Source organism: Crinia signifera, chromosome 19 (assembly GCF_055691185.1).
Source record: "Crinia signifera chromosome 19, ASM5569118v1, whole genome shotgun sequence".
NCBI classification, from domain to species: Eukaryota; Metazoa; Chordata; class Amphibia; order Anura; family Myobatrachidae; genus Crinia; species Crinia signifera.
Window position 1 is genome coordinate 102,304,620 of NC_139226.1, and position 25,108 is coordinate 102,329,727.

Sequence of the window (25,108 nt, forward strand, 5' to 3'; positions counted from 1 at the left end):
AGCTATGGGCACATCTAGCTGTCATGGACTAGGCAGTCACCGGGTGCCCAGGGTGCCACCTGTAATACATCCGTAGGGACGTTTGCAATTCGCAGGCCCCTCGCAGGCCACACATAACATGGTGGCAGCCCCTAACTCGGTTCCTGCTCAGAATTCCCTGCTGAAAGCCTGCAATGCCGCCCATGCAGGCTGCTGTCACCCACAGTGCCCGCCGTCCCGTGCCCCCGCTCTCCCCCAGGTGTGTGTGCGGGGAGGCTGGGCAGGACTGTGCACAGGAGGGAGGGAGGGGGAGCAGGAAGCAGTTCCAGCCAGGGAGAGGCTCTTATTTTGGCAGCGGGCAGCGGCTGGAGGATCCTGTCTGTGTCTTCCTCTCACATCCCGGAGAATCAGCACCGGGACCCCGTACAGTCGCCCCCTCGCTTTCAGAGCGGCGTGAGCCCGGTTACATGCCCGCTGTGCCCGGAGGAGGGGGCAGGATGAGAGGGGGCACCCTACCCGCCTCGGCTGCGGCTCTATCTCCCCCTCAGCCCCCGAGCTGCGGCGGCGGCGGCGGTGGCTGCTACTGCTGGTGAGCCCAGGAGCCGACACAGGAGGCCGGAGACAGAGACCATGGGAGGCCGCAGGGGAGACTCCTGAGACTGAGAGGTAAGGGAGACACTATGCAGTCACCATGACACCCCTGCCTCAGGTGTACAGGGCTGCCCATCTGGCGCCCCATGCCATCTGTCTTCCTCCAGCTGCATGGTACAGAGGGCAATGCCTGGATTCCTGCAGGAGACCCCCCTGTCAGCCTGCTAGTACTGCCATGTGTGGAGCCAGGCTGCATGTGTGATGCTAGGCTGCTGGCCCTGGCATGTGTGGTGCAAGGCTGTGGGCCCTGGTATGTGTGGTGCCAGGCTGCAGGCCCTGGCATGTGTGGTTCCAGGCTGCTGGCACCACCGGCATGTGTGGTTTCAAACTGCTAGTACTGGCATGTGTGGTGCCAGGCTGTGGGCCTTGTCATGTCAGGTGACAGGCTATGGGTCCTGGCATGTGTGGTGCCAGGCTGTGGACTTCGGCATGTGTGGTTTCAGGCTGCTGGCTCTGGCATGCGTGGTGCCAGGCTGCATGTGTGATGTCAGGCTGCTGAACCTGGCTGGCATATGTGGAGTCAAGCTGCATGTGTGATGCCAGGCTGCTGGCCCTGGCATGTGTGGTGCCAGGCTGTGGGCCCTGGTATGTGTGGTGCCAGGCTGTGGGCCCTGGCATGTGTGGTGCCAGGCTGTGGGCCCTGGCGTGTGTGGTGGCAGGCTCCTGGAACTGGCATGTGTGATGTCAGGCTGCTGGACCTGGCTGGCACGTGGTGTGCCAGGCTGTATGTGTGGTGCCAGACTGCTGGTACTGGCATGTGTGGTGCCCGACTGCTGGTACTGGCTAGTGTGGTGCCAGGCTACATGTGTAGTACCAGACTTCTGGCACTTGCTGCTGTAGGTGTTTCACCAACACTGAATCATCATGTGGTTTGCTGGCAGTGCCCAGGTGCATCGGTGGCAGTGTCAGCATCTCATGCCAGTCTCCTGTGACTATTGTTGTGTCTGAGCCCAGTGCAGTGATTGAGCACACTGGCAGGACTGGTAAAGGGTACACTGGGCTGTACGGCTCATTATGACACATTTGCTGGCAACACGTTTTATATTGAAATACGTCTTTAAAACAACAGAAATCCATTTAATCCGTCATCATGGTAACATAATAATGGCAGTCAGGGCCCTCGCTCCTCCGTAGATGTACACTCTGACAGTGTGTTCTTACAAGGTCTGTGGAGTTTGCATTATGCACTTTACAGTAACATTGTCATTAAAACAATTAACCAATATGTGGCCCCCAAATAGTGATAAAGTTATGTAATAAGCTTTGGAGGGTGATACAGTAGGGAGAGCTAAAGTATCAGCCAATCAGATCCTAAAACATGTTTACAGACTGCATTTAAAAAATGGCGACAGACCAGCTACTAAGCATTTTATCACTCTTTGGGGGAAATTTACTAAAGGAAATTTGTAAAAAAAAATAGGTGTATTTGTATCCAGAAATACACTTATTTTTGACATTTACTATCCCGAAAATACGGCAATTCGTAGTCGTATTGATGTGCTATCAATACGAATACGAATTGCCGTATTTCGGGATAGTAAATGTCAAAAATAAGTGTATTTCTGGATACAAATACACCTATTTTTTACACTTTTCGTTTAGTAAATTCCCCCCTTTGAGTCTTAGTACATCTGCTTTAGTAGATTTAGCAATCAGATGTATGTATTACAGTTATGCATAAGCTGTGTGTGTTGTCTGTATTTTTTTTAAGCTGAGTACGCATTAGACAATATTTGAAACGAATTTGCAGATAAGGTCATGTTGCTACGACAATTGTCCAGTGCTTACCCAATACATCGTAAGCTATGCGCGTTACTGTGGGTCCCAAGGGACATCCCCTTCATCTATACATGCAGCCCAATCAGGGGATGGCACAAGTGATACCATGCTGCCGAATGCAGCATGGCCCCAATCTCCCCCGTCGTCATTTGTTGCTGTCGGCAAGTGTGTATGCATTTCCCAGTGCCAGGTGCCGTCACTATCAATCTAGCATTATGTGCATCATGTATTGTGTATCCAGCTTTGGTTGTCTGTCCATAAGTTCCATTTATATGCCCCTCAAAATGTATTTCCTTTGTACCACTCTCCAGGGCTTAATACATTATGGGTGAGATTTAATAGGATGAGAGATTCAGAAAATGAGAGATTTTGTGAGAAATCTCCAGTTTTTTTAAAGCGGCAATCATTTACACTGTGAAATCAAACTGGTTTTGCAGTTTAAATGATTGCCACTTTAAAAAAACTGGAGATTTCTCACAAAATCTCTCACTTTCTGAATCTCTCATCCTATTAAATCTCACCCCATGTCTCTACACTTTATAAGCAGCAATCAATTGTTATCTTTGCTCGATCTCCCATCTAAAGTGACGGGAGATCGCAGGAGCAATATTCAATTGATGTTGGTTATGGCACTGATTGCGCTCATTGTGATTGGGTTTAGCCGCATAAAGCAGCTAAACCCATCTAAACTAATGGGCACAATGCAAAAAGTCCTGTTCGAGCCCTCAAATGGGTAACATTTCATACATTTCAGCTCCCCACACCTGGGGGATTAGTGAGATAAAGTGCTGGTTGCACCTGACAGGAGCAACAATTGAATAGCTCCCTCAGCCACTAAGGAGAGACCGCTGCCAGCGCTAACAATTAAATCCCTCCCTTAGAACAGGTAGAAGCGACAGGTAAGGTGGGTTGACCAGGCCGGATAACATTGCTAGTTTTTGCTCAAACCCCAATGTACTGACAGTAAGAAGGAGCAAGGTTTCTTCTCCTTCAGGGCGCTACAGTGAGTGTTTGTGGTAGGGACGGCCATCGACTATGGATGTTCCCAAAACATCAATGGTTGGGACCTAGTGCTCAGTGTTTTGGCCATCGATAGTGGATGGTCAAATAGATTCCAGCCATCGATGGACGCCTTTTTTAATGCCCTGCCTGTCCCCGTGTCCCGTATCTCCCTGCCTGCTACAAGTGCCGCTGCTGTTGCATCACTCTCTCCCTGACCTAGTGTTCATTCTAGCACCCACTATATTTGAAAACCCATGCAGTTCCTCTTCCCTGCCTGGGGTGTTGCTGTCTGCCGTAGAGGTTCTAGCACAGTGTGGTCTGTATATCAGCCCTGATCTGCAAACCAGACCTGTGCTAGAAACACCACAGCAGACAGCGACACCCCAGGCAGGGAAGAGGAACCGCATGGGTTTTTACACAGGCACAGCAGCCGGCCATTGGGATGTGCGCGCATGCACCGAAGAAACTTTAACTATATTAGTCAAAGGTTCTTCTGCGCAGGCATTTGATAGCGGGAACCATCGATGGTAGAAGACTTTATCACCATCTTAAGCCCTATCGACTGGTGTCAAAATGTATGCATTCATTATTAATATATTTCTATTAGTGTTTTTTTTTTCAAATTGAGACTGTTTGCAAGTGTTTTATTAGTTATTATTAGCTTTCTTTTTATAGCTTTTAAAGATGTAGATAAAAAATTAATAAAATTTCATATAATTTGTTCCCAGAAATTTATGTTACTACCTTTTATGTGTGTAAATTTAGGAACCATTCATCCCAGCATACCCTGCCACAGGGCATTCTGGGATGTGTAACATAGAACCATAGAATGTGACGGCAGATAAGAACCACTTGGCCCATCTAGTCTGCCCCTTTTTTAAACATGTTACCTCAAACCATATTTGATCCTTATTTTTTTGTAAGGATACAAACCCCTGCAGGGTGCTACAGTGACTGTTTGTGGTAGGGATGGCCATCGACTATCGATGGTTGGGACCTAGTGCTCGGTGTTTTGGCCATCGATAGTGGATGGTCAAATTACACAGGCATTAGACTGTGTAATTCATCAGCAGCTGGAGTGCCACTGTTTGCCTTCCCCTGCTGTAGGCTAATGCCTCATACACATCATTCAGTGATGTCACTGGGACCTGTGACGCGTATGCAGTCACTGATGATATATGTTCAGACGATAGGGCTTATCCTAAGTGATTTATGGGTACGAGTGTTGTTAGCAATTAGGGATGCCAATATTTTTTCAATCTCAGGAGTCAAGATTGAAAAATACTCAATCCTGGAATTCCCAGGATCCCGGGATTGGCATCCCTAAAAGAAAAACGCCCCTGTCCCCCACATTTACTTACTTACGCTACTGGACGTGGAGGGTTCCGGGGGCGGAGGTACGGCATTACCAAGTCACTCTGCGCAGGCCGCACGCTGGTGTCGGGAACAGCCGGGCAGCGTCTGAGTGAGTGCTCAGACGCTGCCTCCGGCATTAGACTGTGCATGCGCAGTATAATCCTGGGATCGGATACTCCAACCCCGGGATTGAAATCCTGGCCCACCTATTAGCAATATAGTGGGTACACACTGAACGATATGCACACTGAAAGCCCCAAAAAATGCATATACACACGTTGCTTGCACTGCTACATAGGTTGTTCCAAAAAGCTGGTGGTACCTGTGTTTTGAGGTGTGTTATATAGTGGTTCTAGGGAGCCCAACCTAAATACATTACAAATGCAAAAGGAAACAATCAAACCATGAATGATGTGTAGAAAAAGTTGAGAAAACTTTATTGATAATGATAAGAAATTCCACAAACACAACATAACCTCAACAGGGCAAATGGTGTAATGGTTAGCATGGGTTCTATCCCCATGGCCCTAACTCTGTAGAGGTTGTATATTTTCCCTGTGCTTGTGTGGGTTTCCTCTGGGTACTTAATTGGCTCCCAACAAAATTAACACTAGAGTGAATGTGTGTGACTACATGTGGTAGGGAATATACCACACTGCCCCAGTATGTCCAAATGTTCTCTGTAAAGCGCTGTGGAATATGTGCTATATAAATAACTGATAATAAATAAATCAATATTATCCTACCATAATGCAATCATATCGGGTGAATGTATTACCTGGCATCAGCAATGTACTGTGAGGATCACCGGGACTGGTGACCTCCATGCACAAGGGGCTATTTCTGGTGGAGGGTTTCTGAGGAACCCAGCCGGAACTACATCCTGCGATCTGTACCCCATAGGCTACAACAGGCTGAATGCGTCAATATTCAGAATGCTTTACAGAGGTCCAATGGATAGATAGAGAGAAAGATATAGAGGTGCGCTAGATAGTGTTTCACCAAGAAATTTTTTTTCTTTACAAAGATAAAAAGTAGGATATATTTATTCCATTAATAAAACATAAAATACATTGTAAAATACATATATTCTGAATAGTGGTTGGAAGCTTTCCAATTGATGATTTCACATAGGAGTTCTGGTACCCGCTTCGACCATAGATCTATATTGGTCTGTAATAAACCTACGCGTTTCGTCCCTTGGGACTTCTTCAGGGGCAACAATAAATCAATCAGGTAACAGGTTTCAGATGGACATTGGCACAATCTGATATGCTCCAAGGTACATCAGTTTTTAGGGTACTGGAGCTTAATTTCATATACCTAAGAGTGGCTTCAACCAAGGTCTGGAGTTATGACCATGATTAGGAAGTTATCCGCTTAGATGTCTTCACACTTTCAAAGGGGTATTCAGTGGCTGTGATGTGAATAGTGTCCACAGTCAGAATACAGAGATACATTGGTGGCAGTGGGCATGTAAATATATAAACATTGGTGGGCAGTGTTGGCGGTAACATATACATTGCTGGTCTGTGCCAGAAATGCATAAATTAGTGCCAACACTGCCCACCAATGTATATTTTGTTATTGCGCAGGCCAGCAATGTATCTATTACCGCCAACACTGCCCACCAATGTTCATATACTTATATGCCCCCTGCCACCAATGTACTGTATATATGGAACCCTTGGAATTCAAACCCAACCCATTTATAATGAAAGATTTTCAGCAAAGTCTTTCGCCACCTGAAAATCTCTTGCTCTTTGGGGAAAATAGCTCAGTGTGTACGCACTACTTCGGTGAAAGATATATCTATCAAAGATTTTGGCAAAGTCTTTTGAAATGAAAATCTTCAAGTGTGTTTGGACCTTTACTCTCTCTGCACATGTTACATCTGCCCCACCTGCAGTGCAGCATGGTTTTGTCCATTTTGAGAACAAATTTGTACTGCGATCAGATATGCATGTGGGCACAGGTGTATCCAGGCCGTTAAGCCGAGCAGTGGCTGCATAGATGCTGTCTGCGCTGGCGTTTTATATGAAGCACTGAGGTTTTAGTTGTCTCTGCTCAGAGCAGATGCAGGCTCTCAGTACAGCGCTTATTTTATATTTACTATGGGAGACCTGGTCACTAAGCTGTGCTGCATTATTCGCTTCCCAATAAAATGCACGGCACCTCTAGATGATACCTATAAATGCTCATTACACGAGCATTGTTTTGGGAGTTTCCTATTAACCCCAGTCCCAACAAGTCATGTTTCCAGACTCTCAGCAGAAATCCAGACAAAACGCGTGTTAGTTGAGTGATTATCTAGTACTTGGATGACTTTAAGTGCCATTTAGTAATGTTGGGTGAAGAGCAATCTGTGTGTCAAGCTGTATAGAGCCCCGAACACACGGGGGAGATATATTGCTCAGTTTCTCCTTGTCAACAGCGACCAGAGATGGTCGCTGATGAAAGGGAACCTCTGCTGGCGGTGCCACAGAGGTAATCAGCTGGTCGCAGGAGCAAGCTCCTGCGACCAGCGATTAGAATGGGGCTAAAACCGGGAGCGTGCACCCGGCGATTTATCGCCGGGGCACACTCCCATCACTGGCAATATGGTCGCCAGCGACCATATTTCCAGCGATTTCAGCCCCTATCGCCCCCGTGTGTACACAGCTTTACCTACTCTCCTGAAAATCCTCTAACCTCCTGGGGCCGTCTACTAAAAAATTTTGGGAGCCCAATATCATAAACTAGTAAGATTTATCTTCAGATCTGGCTGGTTGGAACAAAAACATGGTTATGGATGAGTGACAGTTTGTCAGTTTTCCAGTTTTCAGTTTTCCAGCATTTCCAAGCAAATGGTCAACTTTGCTCTCATCCATAACCATGTTTTTGATCCAACCAGCCATATCTGAAGATAAATCTGCGTGTGTATGGCCACCTTAATTTGTTAATGCAGAATAGTACGTGTAATCCTGAGTTCCGCCGGTAAGTCAAGGTTCCCCATGGTTGCCGAACCAGAGTGGGATCATTGGGTCAACCAAATTTTGGTTGACAGTCATTAGATTGACAGGTGTCTAGGTTGACACATGCGTTAGGTCGACAGTCACAAGGTCACCATGGGGTTTTCCACTGTTGTTTTTTTTTTTTTTTTAACCCAAATGTACATCTTTAAGTGCACCGCGTCCCCTCGATGCCTCGCTACACTCTGCACACTATTTTATTCTTCCACCTGGCCCTAGTAGTAGGGCGTGAAATACCGCCTGTTGGCACATGTCGGCTCAAAAAGCAGTGAAAAAAAACCATGTCGAACTTTTGACTGTCGACCTAACGCATGTTTTGACCTAGACACCTCTTGACCTTGTCCCATGTCGACCTAGACACCTGTCGACCTTAACCCATGTAGACCTAGACCCCTGGTGACCTTCCAGTAGGTTGACCCAATGGTGTCAACCTAATGACTGTCGGACATCTTATGGTCGACCCATCGACCATATCCCGCAGAACCAGGTGTTACTATGTGTATGGACCTCTGCAGCATCTCCTCCAGCATCTTCGTCGTCCGTGAATGATTTTATGCTATTCTGTCCCCATGATGCCGACATGATCGCAAGTGCAAAGCTGCACACCATCTCCTTGGAGAATATACCTGATCTTTATTTACTAGATAAACACCTCCTCCTCGTTCTGACATGTAGACCATGGCAAAAGGAAAGGGCCATTTTTGACTGCAGGGGTATGCTGAAGAGCTATATGTCCTCTTATACCCCATTTACACCGCCACAACAACCCCCCCCCCCCCCCCCCCCCCCAATATGAGGATTCTTAAATAGCCTTTGTCGGGGAAAGCTGTTTGCTGGAGAAACCAGGTGAAAGGTTTTGCAGGCACCTGATCCTCTGATAATAGCCCTTTCTGTAAATACAGATTATGGGGCTAATTCAGAATGAATAACTAATCATAGGATCCGCGAATGATATGTGCGAGGGGAAATAGCGACCGACACTGCGTATGGATCATAAAGCTGACGTTTGGATGTGTCTAAAGAAAAGAAGGTGTGCCCAGGCGTCTGTGAGAGGGTCTGCGACATCCGAGATGACCACTTTCACAATGTCACAGACTAGTGGAAGCCTTGGCGTAACTCACAATTGCAAAGACGGCAAAAGCTGAAGGCTCGGGAATTGCGTATGGATTTGCGCATGGATAGCGATCCATTCACAATTCTCTCACAATTTAGCAAGTGCGGTCTTCTGTCTGGGTGGTGGCTGAATAAGGCGATATGGCTAGGGTGGCCAATCCCGCGATCAGGATCCTGGTATTTGGTCCTAAAATTACCGGGATTTGAATTCTGGATTAGACTGTGCTGCGCGGCTGCTCCCGTCTCCGGCTGTTTGGCGTGATGTGGTCAGAGGTCACGATGCGCAGCCTGATGGTCGCACCGCCGCTCTGCTGCTCTTGGTCGAACCACCTGCCCATGTGAGTAAATGTGTGGGGCGGAGCATTTTTTAATCCCGAATCCTGGGATTACAAAAATAACCTGGGCTTGGCCTCCCTACCTATGTCCCAATAATAAACATGAGCCATGTGAGAGAACGCTGTTAGTGAAAGTAGAGGGATCGGAACTTCATGACTTTAAAACATTTCTGATGTTGGACTTAAAGATGACGTATTGTTACCTTGTCTAGTGTAAATACATCAGCGGCCATAGGTGAGGCTGAAGGCCTGTGCTCTCCCCTTGATGGACAAGGCCCAGGTTGCTTCTGATTCTTTTTTTTCTTTTTTTTTCTCCTTTACTGGAAATTTTTACTTTGCCAGTTTTTGAGAATTTTGGCTTGTGCTATACTTATTTTTATTGATCTAGATTCATGTAACTGTAACTGGAAAACCTTTTTACTTCGTGTATTAATGACCGGGTTTATATGGGAATCGAAAATAGTACAATAGTCAATTTTACAGTAAGCAAGATTAATCCTAACATGCCCTTTTTATATTCCTGAATCAAAGGTGGACCTTATTGCAGCCGCAAATTGCTCTGCTGCATCTGTACGCTAATGCCGCAGCCAATGCGCTGTCTTCTGAGATGCTGACTGTGTGTAAAAAAAAAATGCACCTTCTGATATTGCATAGTGTTTATTCTAAACTCTGAGGGTGAAATGTAATAGGGTGAGAGAATCAGAAAGTGAGAGATTTGGTAAGAAATCTCCAGTTTTTTTAAAGCGGCAATCACTTACACTGCAAAATCAGTTTTTGCAGTGTAAGTGATTGCCGCTTTAAAAAAACTGGAGGTTTTTTTTTATCAAATCTCTCACTTTCTGATTCTCTCACCCTATTACATTTCACCCCAGATCTTTCAAAACTCGTGCATTTCCTGTTCCCTGCCTGGGGTGTCAATCTCTGCTGTGGGGATTCTAGCACAGGTCTGGTCTGCATATCCGTTCTGAAATATAGACCACACTGTGCTAGAAGCACCGCCAGCAGAGAGTGACACCCCAGGCAGGGAAGAGGAACTGCACGAGTTTTGAAGCATACAGGGTGCCAGAATGAAGTTTATTGCATCAGCAAAAGGCAAAAGCTAGTCGCTGCCGGTGACACACACGCGTCTGGGTAGTCATCGCGCCCCCCCATCCCCTGAAACATCCATTGAACTTGTATGGCCCGTGTGCAGGTTTGATCTGCGTCTCTGTGTAGTAAACATCGGAATGCATGCGCAGTGCGACTCAGACACATGCACAGACTGAGAACATCGCCCGCATCTGATGGCACAGCAGCATCCACCTCTGCATCTGGCCCAGTAAGTGCTCCCGTTCAGATTTAACAGAACATGACTTGACCTGATATTTAACTGGGTGGAACACCAGTATAGACAGTTGCCCCTATTGCGATGGGACATCCGTTTCGATAGAATTGGTGCAGCAATCTGTGCATCCAGGTTTCAATCAGATCTGTGCAACTGTGCACAACTAAGTAACAACGGTCTTCCAATGATTCCTGTGCAGTAACGCTATCCGCAACTATCTGCGTGATTGTAGTGGCCTGAATGAGCAGATGATAGGTCACAGTTGCGTACGCACGGTGTTCGCCTGTAGGATATTAGGTTGCTCAAAATGTATTCCACATTCAGAGGCTGCGATCAGGAAAATGTGGAAACATGCCCGCACTACTGTAACTGGATCTATGCATGATTTGGTGGCTGCAATGTCCTGGTCTCATGCCCATACCCGACTATGTTCACCCAATGCTCTACGATGTTCATCCGCTTTGAATGTGGTTTAATGCATGGGTGGAATAGGTAGTGGTAGCTCTGTATCCTGCTTACCCTGATTGTATTGGTTGCATCGCAGTTGATGAATGTAATTTTTTGCAAGATGTATTGGCAACAAGGCTGCGTCTAGCTAACTGGCACTGGGCAGTAGCCAGAACGTAACAAAACCCTCCTGTCTGTTCTAGCTTCCTGCTTACATAACTAATCCTCTCATTCCGTCCCTTTGCTGTGACACTTTTCCCTCTGTTCCTCCTGTGGTTGCTAACCATACCTCTAGTGAGAATACATGGATTGTTCTGCATGGACTGTTAGCAAAACTGTGCTATGCTGCTGACCTGCCAAGAAGAGGAGGAAATAACGGGAGGTGGGTCCTATGGTGATACGGTGGGAATTCCACATGGCTTCAGGATCAGGCGAAACTATTTGGTAGTCAACGACGGCATGAGATCAATGACTCATGTACATTATGGTCCATGTTGGCATATAGAATTGGAAACTTGCTGCAGTAACATGCTCCAGTCATGTCAGAATAGACATGTTTCCCACTTATGCCCCTTTCAGACCGCACTAAAAAAAACGGTATTTTGCTGATTTTTAACTGTTTTAAAATGGTAATCTGTGCAGTCTGAAAGGTCCAGAATGATTTTACCATTTCCAAAAAAACGGTATTTGTTAACGGTAAAAAAGCAGGGTCCTACCCATTTCAGACCCGTTTTTTTGCAGTCTGAACGGGTCTGAAACGGTGTTTAGGACCCAGCCAATAGTGGTCCCACTCTGTGCATATCTAATGAGTGGGCAGTGACTATTTAATGAGCGAGTGTGGACCCGCTCATTAAATATGCAGTGCAGTGCGGTCGTACTAGTAGTTCACATCCGCTGCAGGAACCCTGCCACTGATCTAACATACGCTGCAGGGACCCCTGCCCGCCAGCGCGATCATTCCCTTCCCTGCGCTGCACTGCCCAGGTGGGGGGGGGGGAAAGCTTGTCCCGTGCAGTGTGTGCATGCCCAGGTCTACATTCTACACACAGGTGTAGCTCGCGGCACAGGCCCCGCCCACTCAGGGTATCGATATCAGCCATCCGTGAAACCTGTGGTGGGCTTGGAGGATACGGCAGCTACATCACGTCAGGGGCGGAGTTTTCTGTAGTTGTGCAGTTTCAGCTTCCCCTGTTATGCCTCTTTCACACCAGAAAACCTGTTTAGACCCGGTATAAGTGCGGTCTGAAAGGGGCATTAAAGCCTGCTTTGACCCGTTTTAAATACCAGGTATTAGCAGGTTTTGCGGCATGAAAGCACCATTATATGTTTGGCTATATTGGATTCTGCTGGGAAGCTTCAACTCCGCAAGTAGAAAATCCACAATAAGCACAGCCCCGGAGCTGATGGTGTGCTGGTTTGAAATATTTATAACTACCTTGTGTCTTGTTGCTGTTCTCAGTTTTGCCATGGGCCCTTATTCAGATCTGATCGCAGTACAAATTTGTTCTCAAACTGGACAAAACCATGTGCACTGCAGGTGGGGCAGATGTAACATGTGCAGAGAGAGTAAAATTTGGGTGGGGTGTGTTGAAACTAAAATCTAAATTGCAGTGTAAAATGAAAGAAGTCCGTATTTAACCTGCACAGAAACCAGATAACTTGCCCAAATCTAACTCTCTCTATACAGTACATGTTACATCTGCCCCACCTGCAGTGCACATGGATTTGCCCATTTTGAGAACAAATTTGTACTGCGATCAGATCTGAATAAGGGCCATGGTGTATGACCTGTGACCTGAAACTACGGTGGTGATTCTCATTGGCTTGGTAAGCTGCGTACATTAGCATCTTACCGAGCAGTCTGACGCCGCCTGCCGGCAGTGCGAACTAGCCTGTGCGAGCGATTGCATTTGCATGCTAATGGATGTGTACACTCACTTATCCATTAGCATGAGAGTGTACGGGTGAAAAAAATCATTTGATGGTCGGCGATGATCGAATGATTGTTCCACCCATTCGCAAATACAAGTCAGCCTAGATTGACTTTTTTATTTGCGAGCGGCTGGACGCAGATGGGGCGGACGGCTGGCGTCCTGTGACGTCAGCCACCTGCCCCGAGCAGGCTTCGGCGTGCATGCATTTACAGGTGGATGTCCAGCATTTTTCTGGGCACACCCACCACAAAACGCTGGCCGTCCCCATGCTCTAGTCCACTGCACATTCCCTGTCTGCACCACTGTGTGCGAACATCTCGGGGAGTGTATTACTTGATGAAGGCATTTGCACTGCCAGTCTGAACATGCGTATTTTCGCCGATACACATGCGCAGACCCACTACATCGGACCCCGCTGCAAATTCTGCTCTTTACGAGCCAACATGAATCAGGGTCCATGTTCTACAACCTCAGCTTTGTAACGGGATTATTCTGGTTGATTCGCAAGGGTGATTTGCTCGCAGGGCCTGTGAATGGATGTTATACAGTAACATCCATTCACAGCCTTGGGGAATCCTCCCACATCATTCGATGGTCAGTGACTTATATATGCGTGGTCGCTCAGGAGGAAGTGGGCGGGCAGCTGACATCCGGTGATGTCAGCTGACCGCCCCCCGCACCCGCATCATCGGCCCATTAGCATGAGAACGCCCAGCCTTCTCATGGGAACGACCATGAAATGCTGGGCATCACCATATTCAAATAAGCCGGACCCACACCCTGTTTGCCGTGGCCGCACGCCCCCGGCGTATGCACATGCGCAGAAATGACCCTGCGCATGCACATACGCAACCATCGATGCCCGTGCAAAGATTCTGGTCCATACGAACGGACCAGAATAAGGGCCAGAGATTGGCTGTTCCTCACCCACTTTTGAGCCTCCTAAGCTGATTCTGTTTCAGTTAATAACTGTGTTTCAACCTACATATGAAAATGACAATCATTCTCACCTGATTGGTTAATCATATATATATATCTACAAAATCACTGTGCAAATTCACCTATAAGAATTGATGGTCACAGCACATATTGATTTGATTTATCTTCTGTTAATTCATTTTGCATTTTGTTAATTGATACAAATAAACTAGTAACACTTCTATTTTCAGTTTTTATTCCAAACATGCTGAAAACCTGTGCACAGTATATAGTATACAGTGTGTGTATATCTATCTTCTATCTAGTTAACAGATTTCAAAGTAATACAGGTAATAATATTGTTCAATGCCGTAAAGGCTTTTTGAGTGTTGCATTGAGCCAGTAACGGACCATTCCTAAGTGGGATAAATGCTCTGACCCTTATAACCTCTCAACAGCCCTGAGCTTCACTAACCAGCTGACTGAGAACTTAAAATACACTGACGGTCACAAAGCAGGGGCAGGCTATAAAAAGATATCTAAAAGCTGCCAGCTTGGAATCTCCCCTGCCAGAAACATCATTAGGAAATCTGCTAAGCAGCAGCCACTTTCCAGAGGACCTGTACAAGGTTTGGCTGCCACGGGGAAGCGGCCCACACTATGCAGTTCCTCACACAGAGATGATATGCTGCAATTAGTACCCATTATTCTCTCCTCTTCCCTAGAGGGCTTCTCTGAGGATTCGCAAAACTACAGGGGGCCTCCATGTTTCTAGTTGCATCGGATGCGTGTGACATCACGCATCCACCATGGCCCGCCCAATAATGCCACACAGATATAAGTCTGTGGAGATGGACTTTTATTTGCGACCATTTCGTCAAAGACAGGGCAGGCGGCTTAAAACCCCGGCAGCCCACGTCACATCCAAAATCCCATGGGAACGCCCTGAAAATGCAGGGTCACTGCCCCCCACCGGCTGTGGAAGCGATGTGACAACTGTTTCAGGGCTCGTCAAATAGTAATTTTTGTTCATTTGCACATGGTACTGAATTAGGCCCACTATCAGTAGCGGGAGGTAGAGAAATGGGCACGTTTCTGCAGGGGCACATTTGCTTGCTTGTTACTGGACTCCTCTGATCCTACCAGAATCCCTTTCTTGTTATTTGTCTCGAGTATTAAGGAGGTCATTCTGGTTGCTTCGCTCCCCTGCGCGCCCTTTTTTTTGTGTCTGCGCATAAACATTTGTGCGCATGTGCAGACTCTTTGGGCAAACAGATGCGGCAAATTGATTATTCGCCAGCCTGTTTGCACGGAGCGCGGGGGGGGGGGGGGGGGCCTGTCGGGGTTTTAAGCCGCCTGCCCTGTCTTTGACGAAATGGTTGCAAATAAAAGTCCATCTCCACTGACTTATATTTGTGTGGCCTGTAGAAATCATTTGATGGTCGGAGTGTGGGAACATCGGGCAGGCGTTCGTGTGGGCAGTGTTTAGATGGCTCGCAAAACTGCGAGATTCGCAGCTTCGCGAGTCAACCAGAATGGACCCCTAAATCCAGAGTAGGGATGGCCATCAACACATCCCCCAACGATTGTTGCCATCTACTTTTTTTTTCAAACAGGAACTATCAATGGTTATAAAACATTCTATTCTCTACCATCAATGGTTTCCGCTATTGACTAGCCGTGCATGCGTAGAAGAACCTTTTGAGGTAAATAGTCAAAGATTGTTCTGCATATGTGCGCACCTCCCAGCGGGCCATCTGCGGCTGGCTGCTGTGAGCTGATCCATCGATGTTGGCGCATATGCAGCAGCAGCACCAGCAACACTGCGCGGACGTGTTCCGGAGTATGATAATCTGCAAGTCAAGCCGTAGATTGGGCGGGAAAAAAAACATCGCCATCGGTTCCCATCATCGATAGCCGAAAATTATTTGAACTTCCACTATTAATGCCCAAAACATTGAGCACTAGGCCCCAACTATCAATGTTTTGGGAACATTGATAGTCAATGGCCATCCCTTTTTAGGGGTAGGCAAACCTGTGGCATGCCATCTGCCGCAGAACTACCCAACCCAGCATGCCTTTACAGAAAATGTATATCAGGGAATGCTGGGATTTGTAGTTTCCCAACATCTGGAGTACCACAGCTTGCCTCTATTATATCATGCTTGTATCTGACTTTGCAGTAGTCCGTTCTGTACCATGATATCGGCTGCCTGTTTGATGCTTCCTTTAGTGAAAGTGAGATAATGAATCAGAAAATAACTTGTCACTACGCTGCGCTTATATCCTATTCCTCTGCCATCCGCAGCAACTGGCATTTCAAAATATTTACACTAGTGGGTGTATAATTCTGTTTAGCCCGTTATTGTGTGCGCTGCAGAGCACTCTGCAGCTGGCGTGCCAGTTTGTGCCAGATAGACGTGGGACGCGGTGTGTATGTGGCAGCTTGTGTACAAGAGGAACATTCTGTGTGTAGGATTTTCTGTTTTGTATCCTTGTTATTTGACTACTAAATGTGTTTGTCATCATTCCCTGGCTACAGAATCATGGAGGAGGAAAGACGGCCACAAAGCACACCCAGTCCTTTCCTCTTACGTTTTCTGCCTTGATCTGTTCTGCCATCCTTCGCCCTCTCTACATAGCGCTCTAATGATTGTCAGGTTACAGTGATACCTCCTCGAGTCGTCTTTCCTTTCAGCTCAGCTGCTCTGCAGGGCTGAAGGGGGGAATGAAAGGAAATACTCAGAGGGTAATGATGGAGGAGGAGTGAGAGGGGCTGGCGTAGATCAGACACATGCAGAATTGCTGCTTGTCTGCTGCTCAGCCTTCTCATTAGGAATGAAGGTGGATTTCAGCATCTCGCTATGATTTCTGGCAACTAACACTACTACCTTTCATGTGTGCTTCTCATGCATCGGTTACTTGGTTCCTATAGCTCCCAATGACACTGGGCTTGTCAAACAGTCTTTTTGGCATACTGTACTTCCATATAACTTACTCTGTCTGTAGTGTGTGATATTACATGCCAGGTCACAGCTGGGGCAGAAATACTGGAGCGCGGAGAAGTGATAAAGTGGAAGGTGATAACGCACGAGTCAATCATTGTAACTTTAATGTTTCAAACCCAGCCTGTAACATGACAGTTATTAGCTGATTGGCTGCTGTGTTATTACCTTCCACTTTATCACTCCACTAATGCTGCTTTCAGACCGCAAAACTGTCTTTGACCCTGTATTTGAAAACTTTTTACCTGGGTCTGCCAGGTAAAACCCCTTTCACACCGCATCTCTTAAATGGTATATTACCGTTTAAGTGCGTTTTTTTGACACTGGCAGACCCGTTTTTGGAAACTTTCCAAATACAGGGTCAAAGCCAGTCAATCTGACTTATGTGACAAGTTTTTGGCCTAGTGGTGCCGGTGAAAAAAAAAAGGTACTCTTTACCTAGAAGGGCGCCAGCGATGTTGATCGTGGGCATTGTGAGGTAAAAAATCGCGTCGGTCGCGGGCTAAAGATGCCCGGACGCGACGCGACCGACGCGATGTCCACGATTTCCCCATTGAAAACCATGTTAAACATGGACATCGCGTCGGTCGCGTCGCGGCCGGCCATAAATGTGCACACGATGGCCGCGACGCGATGCCCACGATTTGCCATAGGAATCAATGTTAAAAGGCCCGATGGACACGATTTTCATGTTAAATGGCTGAATGGACCTGATTTTACCATAGGAAACAATGTTAAATGGGCCTTAGAGCCCAAATAGTTACCCTGAACTCTGAAATGGCCCCCCCAATTGTTTACGCCACCCCACGATCAACGTCAACCCGAAGCGTGGCGAGCGCAGCGAGCCCGCAAGGGGCGGCGGTACGCGTCCTCCGACCTTTTCATACCCCCACTATCCACGTCGGCGTGGAGTTGAGAATAGAATAGTGTGGCGAGCGCAGCGTGGCGAGCGCAGCGGATACCTTCACAGGTAAACGCGTCCCTTCGCGGGCTTCACAGGTGTCCGCGTCGCCATGGACACCTGTGAAGCCCGCGAGGGGACGCGTATAGCTGTGAAGGTATCCGCGTCCCCTCGCGGGGCTCGCCACGCTTCGGGCTCGGTGGCTCGCTGCGCTCGCCACACTATTCTATTCTCAACTCCACGCCGACGTGGATAGTAGGGCATGAAAAGGTCGGAGGACGCGTACCGCCGCCCCTCGCGGGCTCGCTGCGCTCGCCACGCTTCGGGTTGACGTTGATCGTGGGGTGGCGTAAACAATTGGGGGGGCCATTTCAGAGTTCAGGGTAACTATTTGGGCTCTAAGGCCCATTTAACATTGTTTCCTATGGCCACATCGGGTCCATTGAGGCATTTAACAGTAAAATCGCATCGGTCGGGCCATTTAACATTGATTCCTATGGGAAATCGGGTGCGTCGCGGGCATCGCGGGTACATTTATGGCCGTCCGCGACGCGACCGACGCGATTTCCATGTTTAACATGGGTTTCAATGGGAAATCGCGGGCATCGCGTCGGTTGCGTCGCGGCCAGACATAAATGTACCCGCGATCACCACGACGGGCGCCCTTCTAGGTAAAGAGTACCAAAAAAAATCTTATAACCTAGAGTGGCGGGATTACAAAAAGCTTGGGAACCACTATTTTAACTGATATTTTCTGCTGATATATACATTTATTTTAGTTTAATCTCACATTAAAGTCCTAGAGATGCAGCCAAAATAACTGTCCACTGTGTATGTGTGGGTATATCAGGAATCACTGGTTGTGCATATAATATGTTTGGTATGTTCCATGTATAAACGATATATAGCAGAACTTTTTGTGAATCTTTCATTCTTATGGGTTGCTTTTAGAAACTGTGATCTCCTCAAGTAGATTTTTCCTTTTCTACTAGTTAAAAGTCTGTCAAAATGACATCTTCTGCAATGTACTTTCAATTTTGTGCTGTGCCCATTTACTTTCAATCTGAGCTGTGACAATTTACTTTCACTTTGAGCTGTGACAGTTTTTAGCCCACCTACTCTCCACCCACCCTCAGTCCCTATCTGCTCCTATCTCTGTCTTCGCAGCTCCCTATCTCCATATCCAGCAAGTTTGAAAGAGACCATTGTCTCTGCAAAAATTGCTTCCATTTGCTTCCTTTCTGTTAACACATTTTTTAACACACAAAGGAGTAATTTGGTTACTGGATACTGGTCTCTGGAGCTGAACAGTTGCTAATTGTTGTGCTGTCTTGAAAAAGGCCATTCGTGGCCGAAACGTCGACCACAGACTTTAATCTCTGTGACTGAACAGATGGATTGGTAAATAAACTCTTACATTTACTTTGAATTTGGTGAGTGCCCTTAATTGGACCAATATGGGCCATATGATATATATATATATATATATATATATATATATATATATATATATATATATATATATATATATATATATATATATATCTATATCTATATATAGATATATATATATATATATATATATAGATATATATATATTCCGATGGAGCTCTGCAGCGCACCCACTGCTGCTATATAGGTAATCGGCCCTGGCCCGTGAGCACTGCTAACACCTGCAATAGGGAACAGGACAGCTCCCATCTGGTACCACTCAGCCTGCACTGCAGCAAGCAACGATGCAGCCACCACTGCTGCTGGACTGTGAGATTTTGATTCTGCAGACGACTGATCATGGCGAGTCTGACCCTCATCCACCGGCCATTGTATTCGCACATGCACACACCCCCAGACCCAAACATACACACGCACTACACTTGTCCCGTTCCCCAACCCCCCCCCCCCCTCTTTTTTTTTTTTTTTAAGGGTTTATAAGACTCCATCTTGCCTCCAGATGACTGGGAGGATTTGTTTTATTTTCGTGTTGGTACCTTTTATTCTTTAATATGTGTTTATTATGGAGAGATCTGAGTGTCGGCAATCAGATCATTATCTCCCTTTGGTATGTTGTTCATGTCATTATGGAAGAGGTTCTGATGATTCCAGTAATCTGATAGCTGCTCAGAATCCCCCTAGGAAGAATGACAGGTTTAACAATAACATAGAGAGTCTGTCTAATTAGCATTTGTTGTATTGCTCTCCGCTATTAAGTGATTATGCTTGGTTACCTGGCCCCAATACTAGAGCCACCTAATTAAGGATATTAAACACTTTATTGTCAATTTTATTGTAATGTAATCCATGTTGTACGATAATCAATTCTCACTCTCGCATAACGTCACATTTCTGGCTATATGTGTTAGGTTAATAGTTGTTTTCTCGAGCACACATTGAACACGGACTGTCTCATATTCACACCACTGCTGCAGGGAATATACAGAGTGTTCAAAAAAATAAGCAGCCGTTTGTGGGTACGCTTTACTGCATGGTAAATGCTGGAAGTGGCCGCCACTTATTGTGTCACACAAATGGACACAGTGAATGATGTTCTCCAACACCCCTTGCAATGTTTAATGTGAAATTGCAAAGTTCTGAATGTTTGCTTGGAGTACTGCTGGGGTGAGATGTGTAGGCAGCGTCCTTCAGGGACCGCCACAAGATAAAATCGAAGGGTGTGTAATCCGGGGCAACAACCTCTGTAAAGGCCCCCCATACATTAGGCCGTCTTGTCCGGAGGACCTTATTTGCCTGGCAGCTCCCCGGAGGCTCTCGCACAATTCGGCAATTTATGTGCTAAGTTTTGCATGTGACAAATTGCTTGCGATTTATCACATGCAACTCCCAGCGAGCTGCAGGCGGAGGGAGCCAGGCAGCGGGGTTCACGGAGAGCTGGGCAGGGGAACCTGGAGATGAGCTGCAGAAGAATAAATATTCATACAAATGAATGGGAGGCTGCTGATTGGCTGATCTCATGGGTTTTGTGTTTATTATACCTCGTCTCGCGACTCCTGGTTCTCCTTGCTGGCTCCCCCCTCCCCTTGTCCATTCACCGCCTCTCTCCCCCTCCCACATCCGCCACTCTTTATCCCTTCGGCCCCCTCCGGGCTGCACATAAGATTTATCCTGTGTGCAACCCGTCCGACCTCCCAACTCCAATCCAATGCGCACAGGACTGCGCATCAGGTTGGACGGGATGTCAAAACATGAGATTCTCACTAGCGTATGGGGGCCATAAAATCAGTTGTCATGGAAAACAATCTACCAAGTAAGCTGCAGAGGGGAATTCAATTGTGGGCAGAATTTTTTAAAAAAAACCCCTCAAGGTGAGAACGCAGCAAATGAGTGTAGGAAGTTTGTGCGCCCAAGGCAGGAGTGACCATAGACATCTTAGGCCAAATGTAATAGTGTGTGTGAGAATCAGAAAGTGAGAGATTTCCCATTTTCTTAAAGCGGCAATCATTTACACTGAATAATCAGGTTGATGTTGACATGTAATTGATTACTGCATTAAAAATATGGAAAAACTCTCAATTCCGATTCTGCATGAGAGCCTACTCATCTGAACATACATTAAATTCCCAATAAGAGAGTAGTAGTATATTAGGGAAAATGGCAACTAATCAGAAAGTCTGACCTAGGAGTTTGCTGCTGGCTGCAGCTATATATAGAGATCTCAAGAAAGAGAGAATGATAGGAGACAGAAATAGATCCGATGACGGGGGAGAAATGATCGGGAATGGGCATCTGGGGAAAAGTGGCGGGTAACACCAATAAACTGTGTAGGGGCGCTACCAGGAGAGGGCTCAGAAGAGAACTGGGATGATCTAAAAACAATTGAAATACCAACAATCACTTGGTCGACACTTTTTTACTGGCAGGGGGTATATACCAATGGTCAAAATCCAGACAGGCCCATAATGCCGACAGTTGAAAGGCCTACAGTCAATATAAACCATGCTCATAATGCCGAATATGTTAAAATGCCAACACAGCTGTAATGTCGACACGGATACCATAATAGTGTACCGCATCCCTTTGCATGCCTCGCTGTGCACGGCACACTATTGTATTCGCCCTCTACGCCCACTGGGATGGTTAAGTATAATCAATTCAGTTTTTGTGGAAAAAGCTGTACTTGCTATTATTTGTGTCGATATTTTGGCTGTCGGCATTGTGGTTCTTCTGTGTTTTGAACCTGATGTTGTTTTGTCAGTATTTTGATGAAGTCGGCATTTTGATTGTTGTGTTCTGTACCTGTCGGGATTTTGTCCGTCAGCACTCATGTTGATTCTGTCAGTATTTTAGTCTGTTGACAAATTAACTACATACCTATGTGACCACCATCAGTACAAACGTATACCCCTGAGGGCTCACTGCAGTTTGGACCAGGAGGATCGATCAGCTTCGTTCGCCACAGGTTACTGTGCCCAGTAGATCTCCACCTCCACCAAGCAAATGTTGAAAAACACAATAAATTACGTATTGTCATGTCGACCTCTTAACTCTGTCAAACTAATGCATTATCCAGCTATTGACCATAGGCCAATATATTGTAAGTCTATCACCCGGGTACCAGAAAATAACATATACAGTCCTGATAAGTGCACAATTGGTCATATATACTGTCTGCAAGTGCTGATACTAGTAGGATGGTGTAACAGGAGATTTTCTATTTACAAAATAATTACAGTGGGCCAGATGTATCAAGCTTCACAAAGTGATAAAATGGAGAGATAAACAGCCAGCCAATCAGCTCCTACCTGCCATATTACAGGCTGAGTTAAAAAATGACAGGTAGGAGCTGACTGGCTGGTTGTTTACCACTCTCCATTTTATCACTTTTTAAAGCTTGATACATCTGGCCCTCTAAGTGGTAGTGGTGGTTATTTTTCATTCATTTTAATGCAAAGCTTCAGGCTACAGTGACATACTCTGGTGTAGCGTGTGGTTGTAGTGGTCACCAGTCACACCAATAGGAGCGTAGTGGAAACTTCACTTTTACCAGCACATTTTTAAACTAGTTCACGATTCATCTGTTTCCATCAGGTCTGATACCTATAACTGAAGGGTTAGGCACTTTAGAATTTAGAAGGGGGATTAGGGTTAGGTTGCAGGGCGGAAGGGTTAGGTTTAGTGTATACTGTTGGTATTCCTTCCTTTGGGATGCCGGCGTTGGTCATACCCACACCCGGTATGCACCGTGAGATTTTGACTATCCAATTTTCCTTGAACTCCCCAATTTTGACTATACTATATATGGCCTGCACAGTCTATTAATTCGTTACGATGCTGATGCCGATTCCAACTTGGAGCAAGGACACTGTCTCTGGAATACCAACATTGATGAGGATGCTGTCGCTGGGATCCCAACTGCCAGCATCCCGATTGTATGTATGCTGGGTGGTTTATGCTGGGTACACCCCAGAACGTTTCGGGCTCAATTACCCCCATTTCTATGCGATTTCGACCAATTGTATGTAAAAATAGCAGAATTGGACATGTTCTCACTGGGATTCCGTTTTGATGTGCATCTCTGATGGTCGTTTGGTTGCTTTGGAGATTTTACCTGCTGCACTAAAGATTTGTCATCTACACTGGATTGGTTACAGATGGTGAGGAGATCGTTTGCAGATCATGTTCTCCAACAGATTGTGCGACCATTGTTCGATTTCAAGGAAATCATTGCACGATCATGGTCATTCTGGTGTGGACTCTACATTGGTGTTAGGACAGGGGGAAAGGGGTGTGTTTGGCTTCAGCACTAGCAGGGACTTATGGCTAGGTTGCAGGAGGAAGAAAGGTTATGGTTAGGCTCTGGTAAAGGTTAGGGTTAGGCACCTAAAAACTTAGAAAGGGGGATTAGGGTTACGCTGTGTGTAGAAGGGTGAGAGTTAGGCACTAGTGGGGAGGGGTAGGGTAGGATAGGGGGGACAGGGGGGAAGGTAAATGTACTGTTGGGATTCCCTCTTTCGGGATGCGAGTGTTAAAAGTGTTTAGACCAAGGGATCACAGTAACAATATTATTTTAAATGTTGGTATTCCGTGTGTGGATATATTTTGTGGATGAAAGTTCTAACAATTTATATTTATATATATATATATTTTATATTTAGCTGTAAATACCTCTGTTACTTCTTAACGTAACATGACCACTCTATAATATAACTGTATTACCGTATTACTGAGTTCTCGTTCCTTTGTGCAGGTTCTCTGACGTCCTCAGCTGACATCAGTGTAAGCCTCGGCCTATCAAATGCACCCGGAAAGCAAACTGGCCAATCATGGGAAGGCATCCAGCAATGGCGGACAATCACAGCCTCCAAATGTGAGCCAGGGGCCAAAAGGGACAGGGCTGCTCGGCCCCAAAGCCAATCACATGTCACCGAGTGGTGTGGGTCTTAAGAGCTCACCAAACCAGGGACCAAACCATGGCACAGGGCAGAGAGATTCTGCTGGAGAGGTTGGAGAGCAGAGAGAATCTGGAACCCCTTCACTGGAACCAGAACCTAAAGGTAAGAGCCCTGTAGATCAGGAGCCCCTTCACTGGTACCTTCACCTCTACTAAAGTTTGAATTTTTTTTTATTAGGCAATGCTAATTGTAATGACATATATAACACTTATCGCCGGTGATGCACTTGTGATTAATGCTTTGTACGGTGTTCTGCTGTAATCCAGGAGAGCTAGCCCCGCGCACTAAGCGGCGTTGTGTCTTGGAACGGAAACAGCCGTACAGCGGAGATGAGTGGTGCTCAGGGCCGGACACCGAGGAGGATGAGAAGAGCCTTGTGGTCCCCCACAGTAAGTTATTCCTTCGGCCTCTTCCCAGATACATTTAGTAAGATGCTCATTTTATGGTCGCAAATAAAAGAAAACGAAAACAACCTGATAATTTCACACGTGAAATGATCAGTACAACTGGATTCTAAATTGATGTAATGACTGAGACAGATGCAGTAATGTGAAGCTTGTGCATGGAGTAGCTGTGTGATTCACCACTGCCACCTGCTGGCCAATAGAAGTATTTATCTGCTTGGTGCGATGGACTAATACAGTGTTAACGTGGAGAGACCTAAAGTACAAGCCAATCGTCTTCTAACTGCCACGTTAGCGACTGTAGGGGAGATTTATTAAGCTCAGTGTAATGATTACGTGGCCTGTTCTTTATCATAGCCAATCAGCTCCTGTCAAGTTACAGGCTGGGTTTGAATATTGGCAGTTGGGGGCTGATTGGCCAGTGATAAAATACCAGCCACATAATCACTTCCCCAGTCTTAATAACTGCCCCTGTGTTTGAGAAATGACCGTTTGGAGCTGATTGGTTGGTAGTTTATCTCTCCACTTTATAGGTGGGATGT

General features: G+C 46.3%; 1 protein-coding gene across 3 annotated transcripts in view; it reads left to right on the forward strand.

The window, feature by feature from the left end:
* The first annotated feature begins 248 nt into the window (after positions 1 to 248).
* The window catches only part of BCL9L (BCL9 like), a 36,613-nt gene continuing 11,753 nt past the window's right edge, over positions 249 to 25,108 (forward strand). Inside the window, exons 1-3 of one of the 3 annotated variants that reach the window (XM_083163042.1) lie at positions 249 to 645; positions 23,958 to 24,264; positions 24,429 to 24,551. In XM_083163042.1, the coding sequence (XP_083019168.1) occupies positions 24,006 to 24,264; positions 24,429 to 24,551 (382 nt within the window). In that variant the 5' untranslated portion in view covers positions 249 to 645; positions 23,958 to 24,005. The remainder of the gene's footprint in view (positions 646 to 23,957; positions 24,265 to 24,428; positions 24,552 to 25,108) is intronic. The other 2 variants (XM_083163041.1, XM_083163043.1) reach the window with 2 other exon arrangements.